At 42.0% G+C, this 13,114-nt stretch overlaps 2 protein-coding genes and 1 non-coding gene across 3 annotated transcripts; 2 read left to right on the top strand and 1 right to left on the bottom strand.

Annotated features, from left to right (window-relative positions):
• Positions 1 to 6,251: 6,251 nt before the first annotated feature.
• LOC141653999 (small nucleolar RNA R71) lies at positions 6,252 to 6,358 on the bottom strand. The gene has a single exon (XR_012547582.1). It is a non-coding gene; the product is annotated as a small nucleolar RNA R71 (small nucleolar RNA).
• A 1,777-nt stretch (positions 6,359 to 8,135) lies between these two features.
• LOC141651924 (uncharacterized) lies at positions 8,136 to 8,684 on the top strand. Its single transcript, XM_074459614.1, has one exon. It carries the CDS (start codon positions 8,136 to 8,138, stop codon positions 8,682 to 8,684), a length of 549 nt encoding a protein of 182 aa, XP_074315715.1.
• Positions 8,685 to 11,298: 2,614 nt separating this feature from the next.
• Positions 11,299 to 11,655, top strand: LOC141651923 (uncharacterized). Its single transcript, XM_074459613.1, has one exon. The coding sequence runs from the start codon at positions 11,299 to 11,301 to the stop codon at positions 11,653 to 11,655; it is 357 nt and encodes a 118-aa protein (XP_074315714.1).
• Positions 11,656 to 13,114: the final 1,459 nt, after the last annotated feature.

Below are 13,114 nucleotides of genomic sequence, written 5' to 3'. Positions count from 1 at the left end.
ATATTCAGAGGAGCCTTAACTAGGCCTTCCTTAGCATATAAGGGCGTTACCATCTCGGTTGCCCGAGGGAAGTAATTATCAAACGTCAATAAAAGAACTATTAAGTTGGGTTACAAGCGATTTAAGCCAAAATACAAGACAATGCTACAACTCAGGGATTAATTGCTATAACCGTCACAACTCGTGAAGACTCATCCCCGCCCGGAAATCAGCTATCAACACCGTCAACACCTGATAAGACCGACTGCTCACCATAAGGGATCACGGCAGACACATAACAAACAAACCACCAAACAAGGTCAGTACTGAGACAAGACAAGACAATAGCATCCACAAACAAGAATATAAACAATGACACTAGTCTCAACCACAACCACGACAATCCAACCGAACTCATCATCGATCGTCCACCGGACCCGCCCGCCGGGGGGACCGCAGCCGTTCCCACCTAAGCCCCGCTCATCATACCGAGCGATAACCCCGCTCATTAATGTGCACATCCCCTTCCGTGGCGGGTTCCACGAAGGGCGAAACTAGGGCGTGAAGTCACTCCCGCAAGCAACTCCTCCACTTTCAGAGAACGCATCTCGAGAACCATCACAACGATCACAACCACAACCACCACACAATACAATACAATTACTACGTCAAGCAACCACAATATTATCACCACGACCGACACACTAGACGATCTACAGCTACTGAGTAGGCGAACCTACCTTTACGCATCCGCAACCAATCCACGTCGACAAACACAGCATCCAGCGCACAAGCAAAGCCTATTACCACCATGCAAATATCTATTACTACAAGCAAAACCCTAACTATGGAAACAAAGGCACGGATGATGACTATGACATACCTATTAGGGAGAGACAAGGCAAAAGAACGCTACCCGACTCAAAGGGCGCTCTTCTAAGGCACAAGGATCTTCACAAAGGCTTCCATGGAGGTTTTGAGGTGAAGGGAAGGGAAAGAGGCGGCTGAAGGATAGAAGGAAAGTGGCGAAAGTGATTTGCGGATTTAACAAAACGCGATATAAATCCCCAATAAAACCCAGGCACTCGATCGAGTACCCAACATACTCGATCGAGTAACCCCCTACTCGATCGAGTGCCCTAGCTACTCGATCGAGTAGCCTCTACTCTATCGAGTACCACTTATAAAACGCACCCCAAGATGGTTTGGCATACTTCCCTAAGGTTACTCCCGCCCCCAAGGACAGTCAATGCTGGTCAAAGGGATCCCTAAAAGGGCGGGTATTACAAAAGTGAAAGCCCACTCTCTCCCATTTTGAAACCCATGGCCGAAACAAACAAAAGGGGAGCTTCTCTCCTTTTGTGACCTAATCATCTCATTTGCAAAGAAATTAGGGTTTCGGGGCAATTTTCTCTGAAATTCTAGATCTCACATCGAAAACCTCACAACAACTCTCTCAATATTGCAAGTCAATTAGAGAGTAATTTCTAGCACAAGGGGCATAGTCTCAGACGGTCTTGGGTGTAACGATTAGGAGGAAATCTACATTGATTTCTGTCTTAGGCCGAATTCACAAGGACCCGAGGTTGATTCTATTCTCTTATCGTTTTCTCTTGTATTTTTGTTTTATGACAATAATCACATGTTAAAGATACGTTATAGTCCTAAAATTTAAGGGTTTTATACGGATATTACCCCTCAACTTTAACTATTGAAATGAGCGATTACTAAAATATTATTATATTCAATGTTAGTAGCGAGATGTTAGTACAATTATTTTCACCTACTAACATAATTACTTTTACTATTTAGCCATACAATTTTAAGAGGTTATACATTTATATAAATATATTACATATATGCATTAAATTCGAAATAATTATAGAATATTATATCTTTTGGAAATCTAGTTTGATTTATTTACCTTTTAATAGTTTCCAAAATAGAACCTACTTATATTACATTTGTGTATGTTAAATAATTGTATAACTAGATTTCATGCCCGTGCATTGCACGGGTAACTAAATAATGTTCTGCTAATGATTGAAGTTCCATAATCGATTTTATATTCTAACAACTACATCATCGATGACTTGATAATATGATGTATAGTAATTGATCGATACAATTTTAAAATGTTTGTCATCTTTAGTAACTTATGAGTTTAAAATTTAATCTAATTACTTTGTGAGAAATTTAATTTCAATTAGTCTTTAAGTTTTGTTAGTCTTTTATAGAGTCTATGTTATACCCCATGTTTGACAATTAGTAGAATTAGATTTTAGATAGTAGATAGCATATTAGCAGATGAATAACATGTTTCGAATGATCTTATTGTCAGTTATTTGTTAGAGTCCTACCCAAATTCAATCAACCTAAATTCCATCTTATTTCATAATCATTCAAATAATAAAAATATTAGTAATAATAATATAATAATTTCAACAACTGATTTTGCGTAATGATTGCTTTTCCACGTGTTAGTGTGGCGCGAATTTCTATAATAACCAATTTTGCTTAGAAATTGCTTTTCCACTTGCCATATCATTTTTTATATTATTCTATTATTATTATTATTATTATTATTATTATTATTATTATTATTATTATTATTATTATTATTATTATTATTATTATTATTATTATTATTATTATTATTATTATTATTATTATTATTATTATTATTATTATTATTATTATTATTATTATTATTATTATTATTATTATTATTATGGGTAATTGATAAACACTACCAACATAAATCCTCTTTTACACAATCACTACCTACATAAAAAAAAACATTTCAAAATCACTACCACAAAAGTAAGTCCGACAACAAAACCACTACCATTTGCCCGCGAAACCTTACTAAAGTCGAAAAATTCAAATTTCCAGCCCAAATTTTCTTTTTTTATCCCCAGACTACCCCCCCCCCCCCCCCCATAACCACCTACAACCACCACCTACTCCAACACCACCAATATCGTCGCCATCCACACAACATCACCATCCACCACCATCCACCACCACCAGCCGCCACTTCTCCTTATCTTCTTTCTATCTCTCCTTTCACCACCAACAACCACCACCACATCAACCATGACTAACACCATACTCATCACGACCACCTTCATCCAGATCTGGACCACCACCTACCACCGGAGCAAATCCCACCGCCGTAGCACAACCCCCCTCCTCGACAACCACAACTAACACACCACACTCACCACGACCTCCCCCTTTGTCTCTCCTTACCTGTCGACCTCTTCCCTTCCCGTAGCTGCTTCGGTGTTTGAGGGGAGTGGCAGATGGTAGGAGTCGAGGTGGCAGCGATGGGCCATTTTTTTGGGTTCTTTTTGGTCAGATTTGGGTGGTGGTGGAAGATGGTGGTGGGATAAGATGTTTGAGGTGGCAAGGGTATTCTGGTCATATAATTCATAATTTGGACAGAACGTGGAATTTGGTAGTGATAGTATGTCGGAGTCACTATGTTGGTAATGATTATGGAAGTTTTTTTTATTGGTAGTGATTGTGAAAAAGGGGACTTAAGTTGGTAGTGTTTGTCGATCCCCCCTCTTTATATTGTTACATTAGTTTGGAGTCTAGTGAAGAGGCGAAAGTTGACATTGCGCTCATGGGCCGGTACGCCCAACACACCCCTCGATTCATCTTGGCAAGACACGGTTTTGGCACGGCTCAGCATGGTACGATATGTATCAGGCTTCATGCCGTGCCAAAACCTTCATTTAGCCAAACCCGATGTACCTTTGCCCAGCACGACACGACCTTTTGAGGCACGACCCACTGATACCATGGTGCGTTGATCCATTAGACATGCAAGAAAAATGAAAAAATTGAAAATTTAGCTTCACATATATGGGTGGGGCTGGCCCATTGATATATGATTTATTTACACCGAATTTCCTTTCTATTTTCATGTATTCCGACTCCAATTGAGTCGGTTTTGTATGTCTTATCTTGCATTTTGTGTCTGATCTCCTCGTCTATGATTTTGTGCCCCTCCTGCAGGATTTGAGGTGGTTATAGAGGAATCAGAGCAAGTAAGATTATTCGATGAGTAAGCATGAAGAAAAAAAGGAGGAATTGTTGAAGAAGTGTTCTCTGCCAAGAGGCGGTGGCGCCCCACCGGCAGGAACCCCTCCCAATACCTTAGACAATTTGGAGGATAGAAATGAAGCAAAGAGAAAAGGAACTCGCTGCTTGGTTGGCAACTTTGGCAGCCGGTGGTCACCCAAGCACACGCCACCAACTCATTGAAGAATTGAAGAAAAAAAACCAGCAAGAGGTGTCCTCTGCCGGCAGGCCGGCAACCGGTCCACCGGAAGAGAACATCCCCAGGTCAATTCTATACATTTGGAAAAAAAGAACTCGCTGCCGGTAGGGAGGCCAGCAACCGGTTGGCCGGCACATAGACCTCTGACGGGAATTGGGCTTCATTCTTTTCTCCTTATGTTTAATCCAAGGGGATAGTATAAATACCCCCTCCCTTAATCATTTGTATGTACATATAACCCTAGATCTAGAATTACTCCCTTAATCTTATGCAAATTCTTAATCAAAACTTTAATCTTTCCTTAATCAAACATTAATTACTTCCTTAATTAGCTTAGTAATAGTTAATATCAATTGTTTACATTTAGTTATTGGGTTGTATTTTGAAGATATTGAAGAATTTCTTCCTTAATTTAATCAAATTTGCAATCTTTGCTAATTGTTGGTATAATTCTCTTCTTTATTTGCTTTGTTTATTCAACAGTTTACATTTCCTTTTGTCACTTAATAATTGTTCATCTTTACAAAATATTTGTTGCCATGTTTGTTTGCTTTTGCTCTTGCTTTGTAAGCATGTGTGAGTAGTCACCCACTAGGATTAGGGGGAACCTAAGTGGAGGTTTAAGTTAATAAAATGGGTTATTAATAATGTTTTTGGGTGATAATGTTAGTGTTTATAGTCATGCATATAAGGTGTTGAAATGTGTGTATGAGAGTTCATGTTTTTCTTCAATGTTTGCTTAGTTTCCTCATGAATGAGAGTTTATGTGGTTGCTTGATAACATGTTTATGATGAGATAGGATGCTTAATGAAGATTTTGTGTCCGTCTTAAGACGAGTTTATGAAATTAGTTCACTTTCTTCACAAACAATTACCCGGAAACCATTTGACACCCATTTTTAACTTGCCTTGCTTAGGGGAACCCGACTACCCTAGTTTTTAAATCAATTGTTTACACATCTTATTAATTGCTTGCCTTAGTTTAAAATCAGTTGCTAGTATTAAATCAATCTCCCTCTTTATTTGACTAGACTAAGACCCAATTAAATTATCGTGTAAGCCCCCGCCATCCTTAAGACCGACACCCTAATTATACTACTTAATTTGGGTTCTTTATAAAGTGTTTTTGATAGTAGGAATGACGACTAAATTCTCTACTCATCAAATGACGCCATTGCTGGGGATGGCGTTAGGTTATATTTAGTTTGTTAAAGGTCTTAGCTTTAGTTTTAACTCACTTGCTTGTTTGCTTTAGTAGTTATGTGCTTCATTATAGAGTGTGTGATTTTTGCCTCTCCTTAGTGTGTAAAAAACACTAGGAGACTAACGGTTTATTGAGTGCATGCCTAGGAGGAACCATCAAGCCTTGCTCTTTAACTCCGACCCCGAGAGGCTCTTTCGAACCTTAAGGACAAGGACTCTTGCAAGAGTTAGGAATTCTCCTTAAGCAATCATAGACCAACCAAACTCACCTATACTACCAATCATTGAAACCACAACCCAACTAAAACCAAACAACACAATTGAGACTCCAATGGAAAATCCTTTTCACGACTTCTAAATCCTAACTCCACCTCAATCACCACCCGCTCATATACCCAATCCACCACCTCCAATGGATTTACGTGACCATAACCGCCCAAACCATAATGATGCTTGTAACCCTATCAACTTTGGCACCTTGGCTCCCAACAATTTTGAGGTGCACCCCGCCCAAGTTGGGTTGATTGAAAAAGACTTGTTCGGGGGACACATTGAATAAGACGCTCATGATCATCTAAGAAAGTTCAAAAACAAAGTCGTTATGATGAAAAATAATGGGGTATCCGAAGATACACTAAGAATGATGTTATTCTCATTCTCCTTGACAGGCAAGGCGGACCAGTGGTTGAATGTTCACCCTCCGGACACATTCACAACATGGGATGCCTTAGCCAAGGCATTCATGGCCAAGTGCTATCCATCATCCAAGACCGCCATGCTTCGAAATAAAATCCACACTTTCCAACAAGAGGATGGAGAATTCTTGGGTGAAGCATGAGATAGATATCAAGACCTTATCGCTAGTTGTTCTCACCACGGGATTCCGGAGTGGTATGTCACCCAAACCTTCTTCCAAACCTTGTTGCCTAGAACTAAAGAAATGGTGAATGCCTCTGCGGGAGGGGTATTTGACCACTTTGGTGATGAGGAAGGGACGACACTAATCAAGAAGATGGTGGACTCGGAGGTCAACTATCGATCAAGGGGAAATATGCCTAGGAGGAATGGGCGATGCCCTAAGGATAAATCTTCTAGTTCAAATGCCGAGACAAATGCCAAGCTTGATCTTCTCACCAAGCAACTTGAACAATTGCAAAGAAACCAAGTCCATCAAGCTAGTGGATCCCATGGTCCACCAATGGAGGAAACGATCCAAAGTGTTCCTTGTGAGCTATGTGGGGGATATGGGCACACCTTTGATTTGTGTGCTAACAACTCCTATAATGTGGGGTATGGGGACAACATGCAATATGTTAATACTTTCCAAAGCTATAACAACAATTTAAGGCCACCACGACCACCCTACAACAATCCCAATGTCTATAACCCAAACACAAACTACTATCATCCGGGTTTAAAGAACCACCCCAACTTTAGCTACAAGAGCATCAATGTTCAAAACCCACAACACCTTCAACCACAAGCACCCAATACCAATCCACCCGGGTTCTCTCAATCTAGAGGTGGGTATCCTAATCAAAGAAACACTGGAAACCAAAACCAAAACTTTGGGAACCAAGACTTCGATGGCAATCAAAACACCCAAGGGTTATATCAAGGGAACCAAATTAACCAAGCTAATCAAGGATTTGGGCAAGGGTTTGCTCAAGGCTTTCAAGACCAAGGTCAAGGACCAAACTTCTACAACAATGGCCTAAGAGGGAATTATCAAGGGGGACAAAATCCCAACAACAATCAAGGTCCCAACACCCGGAACGACTATGAGTTCCCCTTACCCATAGCCAACCAACCTTATCAAGAACCCCTAGGTGACACCTCCCAAAGTGAACTTATGAGGGTGGTGAAGAACATGCAAATGCAACATACCCAAGACTTGGCTAATTTCATGAAGGTTACTCAACAAGAAAATGCTAACCAAAGACTTGCTCACCAAAAGGAAATGAGGGAATTGGAGGCCCGATTGCTCGCTCATGCTCTTACTAACCCCCATAGGCCACCCGGTGGCTTGTTAGCTCAAGGGCAAAGCTCCAAGGACGGCTCTACTAGCCACCAAGCATATGCGGTGGTCTTGAGAAGTGAAATAGAGCTTGAAGACCCCTACAAGCATATTCAGATAGAGGTTGATGTGGACCCTAAGAGAAAGAGGATGGAAATGAATGGTGGAAGGGAAAGCCCACCGATGACACCATTGGCCCGGATGAGTGAAGCTAAGAAAGGGAAGAAAGCTTGTGAATAACCTTCAAGTGGGAAAATTCGAGTGGAAAGGGAAGTTGACGGTTTGGTTGAGGATTTACCTTATGAGAAAGAAGGTGGTAAAGATGCTACCGAGGAGGTGCTCCTACAACCCACCACTAAGGTAACAAAGAATTCAAATCCTCCAAAGGTACTTTCCGATTCTCAACTTGTTTCTCATCTTCCTTACCCCTCAAGAGCAATAAAGAGTAGGGAAAACCTCAAGTATGCCAAGTTTTGTGACATGCTTGAGAAACTCGAGGTGACCCTACCCTTTACCGAGGTAATCTTGAACATGCCAACTTACACAAAATTTTTAAAGGACATCTTGACTAAGAAGAGAGTCTTGGGTGACCAAGAAATAGTGGCAATGGAAGAGGCATGTAGTGCTCATATCCTTAACAAAATGGCCACTAAGCTTGGTGAACCGGGAAGCTTTTCCATTCCTTGTTTGGTTGGCGGTGTTCTAATTTCAAGAGCTTTTTGTGACTTGGGAGCAAGTGTGAGTGTCATACCTCTAAAGGTTGCAAGAAAAATTGGCATTCATAGTCTTGCCCCTACTATCATGACCCTCCAATTGGCGGATAGGTCCGTCAAGCGCCCTTTGGGGGTGCTTGAAGCCGTACCCGTCAAGGTTGGAAAATATTTAATCCCGGCCGATTTTGTTGTCCTTGACATCCCGGAGGATAGCCATACCCCAATTATCCTAGGTAGGCCATTCTTGGCTACCGGAGGAGTACTTATTGATGTGAGAAATGGGCGGCTAACCTTCCGGATTGAGGGTGACAAAGTCGAATTTAATCTTCCAAATTTGATGAAAGGCCCCAAAGTTGAAAGAGCATGTACCATTGAAGTAATTGATGAAGTAGTTGAATCGGTGGCTCGGGAAGAGTCGGAGATGGAGGAAGTCTTCCAAATTTCCCTACATGATGAGGAAATGAAAGAAGACCATTAGGTGTATGATGAACTCTTGAAGAAGGTGGAGGGACTTCTCCCTCCAAAGTTAAAACTCAAACCTCTACCTCCCTCACTCAAGTATGCCTTTCTTGGTGAGGAAGAGTCTTATCCCGTGATTATCAATGCTAACCTAAGTGAGGCTCAAGAGATAAAACTTTTGAAAGTCTTAAAATCCCACAAGAGCTCACTAGGGTATAGCATTGAGGACATCAAGGGACTAAGTCCAAAATTGTGCATGCATAGGATCGTGTTAGAGGAGGGAAGTCAACCTAAGGTTGATGGTCTAATGCGTATAAACCCAAAGATGGCAGAGGTTGTGAAAAATGAGGTCTTAAAATTGCTTGAAGCGGGGATTATTTACCAAATCACCGATAGTAAGTGGGTGAGTCCCGTCCATATAGTACCCAAGAAAGGTGGGGTGACTATGGTGGAACAAGAGGATGGGACTCACGTACCTACTCATCCGGTGACCGGGTGGCGGATGTGCATTGATTATAGAAAACTAAATGCCGCCACCCTCAAAGACCATTTCCCCATCCCCTTCATCGATCAAAAGTTAGAAAGGCTAGCGGAGCATGCTTACTATTGTTTTATTGACGGATACTCCGGATTTTTCCAAGTCCCAATCCATCCGGAGGACCAAGAGAAAACAACATTTACATGCCCCATTGGAGTTTATGCTTACTGGAGAATGTCATTTGGGTTGTGTAATGCACCCGACACCTTTCAAAAGTGTATGATGGCCATTTTCTCGGATTTCCTTGAAAAGAACATGGAAGTTTTCATGGATGACATTAGTGTCCATGGATACTCATTTGACCATGGACTTGTTAATTTAACAAATGTTTTGAAGAGATGTGAAGAGCACAATCTAGTTTTAAATTGGAAAAAATGCCATTTCATGGTTGAAGAGGGGATTGTGCTCGGTCACATTATCTCCAAGAGGGGATTGAGGTTGATGGAGCCAACGTGGCGGTCATAGAAAATTTATCACCTCCCTCAAATGTGAAGGGGGTGAGGAGTTTTCTTGGCCACGCCGGATTTTATAAGCGATTCATTAAAAACTTTTCGAAGACTGCAAAGCCATTAACCTCACTTCTCCTCAAAGATGTGCCTTTTGTGTTTGATGAAGTTTTTCTTGAGTCATTCAATAGGTTGAAGCAAGCTTTGGTCTCGGCTCCTATAATTCGGGCTCCAGATTTGAATCTTCCATTCGAGATTATGTGTGATGCGTCGGGTTTTACGGTGGGCGCGGTTTTAGGCCTAGTAGTTGACAAAAGGCACCATATCATCTAATACACTAGCAAAGCTCTTGACCAAGACCAATGCAACTATTCAACTACAGAGACGGAGCTGTTGGTCATAGTTCATGCTATCGAGAAATTTTGGCAATATTTGGTTGGCTCTAAAGTAGTGGTGTACACCGATCACACCGCTCTAAAGCAACTCATGGTGAAAAAGGATGCCAAGCCAAGGCTCTTGAGGTGGGTTTTATTGCTTCAAGAGTTTGACTTGGAACTCAAGAACAAAGCGGGAACCGAGAACGTTGTGGCCAATCACCTATCTCGATTAACCGTTGAAAATCATGGAATTCAAGATGAAAGTGGGCCAATTAATGAATGGCTAAGAGAAGATAGTCTCATGGGAGTTAGCACCACAACTCCATGGTTCGAGGACCTTGCTAACTACTTGGAAAATGGGTTTATACCAGATGAGTTTGAACCAAGAGAGAGGAGGAAATTGAAGCATGATGCCAAGCGATATTTTTGGAATGATCCCCACTTGTTCCGTAAGTGTGGGGATGGGATGTTCTGGAGGTGCGTGTCTAGAGGGGGGGCTTGGAAATCGTTGATCGGGTACACAATTCGGCCTATGGGGGACACTTGGCCACATCAAGAACCATTGCCAAGACGATCCTCTAAGGCAGATTCTATTGGCCCTCTATGTTCAAAGATATTCACTACTTGGTAAAATCATGTGATGCATGTCAACACACCGGCAACATCGGAAAGAGGAATGAGATGCCCCTCACAAATATATTGGAGATTGAGCTCTTTGATTGTTGGGGTATAGACTTTATGGGACCATTTCCCAACTCTTGTAGAAACGAGTATATATTGGTGGCGGTGGACTACGTGTCTAAGTGGATTAAAGCGGTAGCCTCCCCTACCAATGATAGTAAGGTCGTCATAAAACTCTTCAAGGGAACAATCTTTCCAAGAATTGGGACCCCTATAGTGGTTATAAGTGATGGTGGATCCCACTTCCGCAAGAGCACCTTAAAGGCGTTGCTAGAGTCACACGGAGTGCGGCATAAAACCGCCCTTGCCTACCACCCTCAAATTAATGGGCAAGTGAAGGTTTCTAACCGCCAAATCAAAGTTATCTTGGAGAAGGTGACTAGCAAGAGCCGAAAGCATTGGTTCCAAAAGCTCCCGGATATATTATGGGCATTGAGAACAGCGTACAAAATACCTCTTGGCACCACTCCCTACAAGCTTGTGTATGGGAAAGCTTGCCACTTTCCGGTGGAGCTTGAACACAAAGCTTAGTGGGCCTTGAAAGAGAAGAACTTTGATATTAATGCGGCCGGTGAAATGCGCTTTCTACAAATGAGTGAGCTCGAGGAGCTAAGATTGGAGGCTTATGAAAGCTCAAGAATTTACAAGGATCAAATGAAGAAGTGGCATGATGCGAAGATAGTCAAGAAGGATGTGAGTGTAGGAGACCTAGTGCTCCTTTTCCATTCTAAAGTCAAAGTATTTCCGCGGAAGCTCCGATCATGGTGGTCGGGGCCTTTCAAAGTGATGGACATCTCCCCTAGTGGCACATTTGAACTTTGGAGTGAAGAAGGTGAAACCTTCAAAGTAAATGACCAAAGGGTGAAGCGATACTATGATGGTGATGAGAAGGGCACTATCAAAGTGCTCTACCTCGGGGACCCACTTCCCGAGGAGGAAATTGTTTGAATCTCTAACATTGAAGCGATTTGATGGAGTTCCACAAGAACCACCACTTGTATATAACATGCATATAGTTAGACTATGAGAGAATTTGGAAACATCGTGCTTGGCACATATTAGATTGTGTGACAGGACCCTTCACTTGGCCCAATTCTTGACATGATGCGTTGGTTTGAAAGTGGAAAACACGAGAAAATGGGCAAGTGAAGGAGTCGGGTTTATTTGAACAAGGATAAAGTGAAAAAATGAAAGAAGATAAAAAGGAAAGAAATGGGATGAATTTCATGCAGAGTGCTCTTATGCCGGTGCCCCCACCGGCAGCGAGCATATTTCAATTTGATGAAGAATTAATGAATTGAGGAGAAATAAGTGTTCTCTTCCGGTAGGCCGACAGCCGGCTCACCGGCTAGGAACACCCCCTTATTGAAAAAGTGAAGAAATCTGAAGGACCATGATTCTCTGCCGGCAGGCCGGCTGTAATACTAGGGATTTATGAGTCTCTGGGTACTCTATCGAGTAGGCCTTACTCTGTCGACTAAGGGTGAGTTGCAGTTTAAAATAGTTTCTGACCTGTTGGGTACTCGATCGAGTAACGTAGATACTCGATCGAGTAAGGGGGCACTCGATCGAGTACCTCACCTACTCGATCGAGTAGCCCTTCGGGATGATTTCTCGGGTTTTGTTAATAATGCAATTAAGTATATAATAACTTCCGTCACTTTTCTTTAAACACTTTTAAAACCTGATTACTTTCAAAGAGAGAAATCAAACTACGTTCTTCGCATCAATCGCATTGTTGGCAAATCCCGGAGCTTGGAAGGTCGGATTTTACCTTTCTTTGTACCGTTGTGATCCTTGCGTCGAGGGTAAGATCTATGTACCGTTTTTATAGTACTTCATTAAAGTTGGTTAAACCCTAATGTTGGGAATTGGGGGTTTTGTTGTATTTTGTGCTTGGTAGTGATTGTATGCTTGTATCTTAGGAGGAGGATTCGTAGAGGAAGCGTTTTGATATCAGTTGTGAGATCGTCTGATTGTGTTGTGCTTTCCAGGTAGGGTTTCCCTACTCAGTATTAGTCCCATAATGTGTTGTGGTGTTTTGTGGTTGTTGAATATTATCATACTCGTATTGTGACGATTGCTGGATTTGGTTGCTGATATTAGTTATGATTGATTGTATCTGTCTGTGTTCTTCGGGGTGCGTCCCTGGCTGAGTGGAGTCATTTGCGGGAGTGGCTTCACACCCATGATTCGCCTTCTGTGGAACCCGCCACAGAAGGGATGTGCACATTAATGGATTTGGGTTTATCGCTCGATGGAGATGAGCGGGGCTTAGGTGGGAACGATTGCGGTCCCCATCGCGCGAGGAGTGACCTGTTGCGATGGGCACTGCTGCGGGACTACACACTTTAGTGTGTAGTCGGGATTGTGGAGTTGGGTTTGGAGTTCGGAGAATATCCGTGAT

Source organism: Silene latifolia, chromosome 4, assembly GCF_048544455.1.
Source record: "Silene latifolia isolate original U9 population chromosome 4, ASM4854445v1, whole genome shotgun sequence".
NCBI classification, from domain to species: Eukaryota; Viridiplantae; Streptophyta; class Magnoliopsida; order Caryophyllales; family Caryophyllaceae; genus Silene; species Silene latifolia.
Note: the sequence above shows the minus strand (reverse complement) of the source record. Positions and strands in the feature narration are given on the sequence as shown.

Excerpts from the sequence above, each read along its gene's own strand:
- LOC141651924 (XM_074459614.1), top strand. The coding sequence starts at position 8,136 with ATGGCCACTAAGCTTGGTGAACCGGGAAGCTTTTCCATTCCTTGTTTG.
- LOC141651923 (XM_074459613.1), top strand. The coding sequence starts at position 11,299 with ATGAGTGAGCTCGAGGAGCTAAGATTGGAGGCTTATGAAAGCTCAAGA.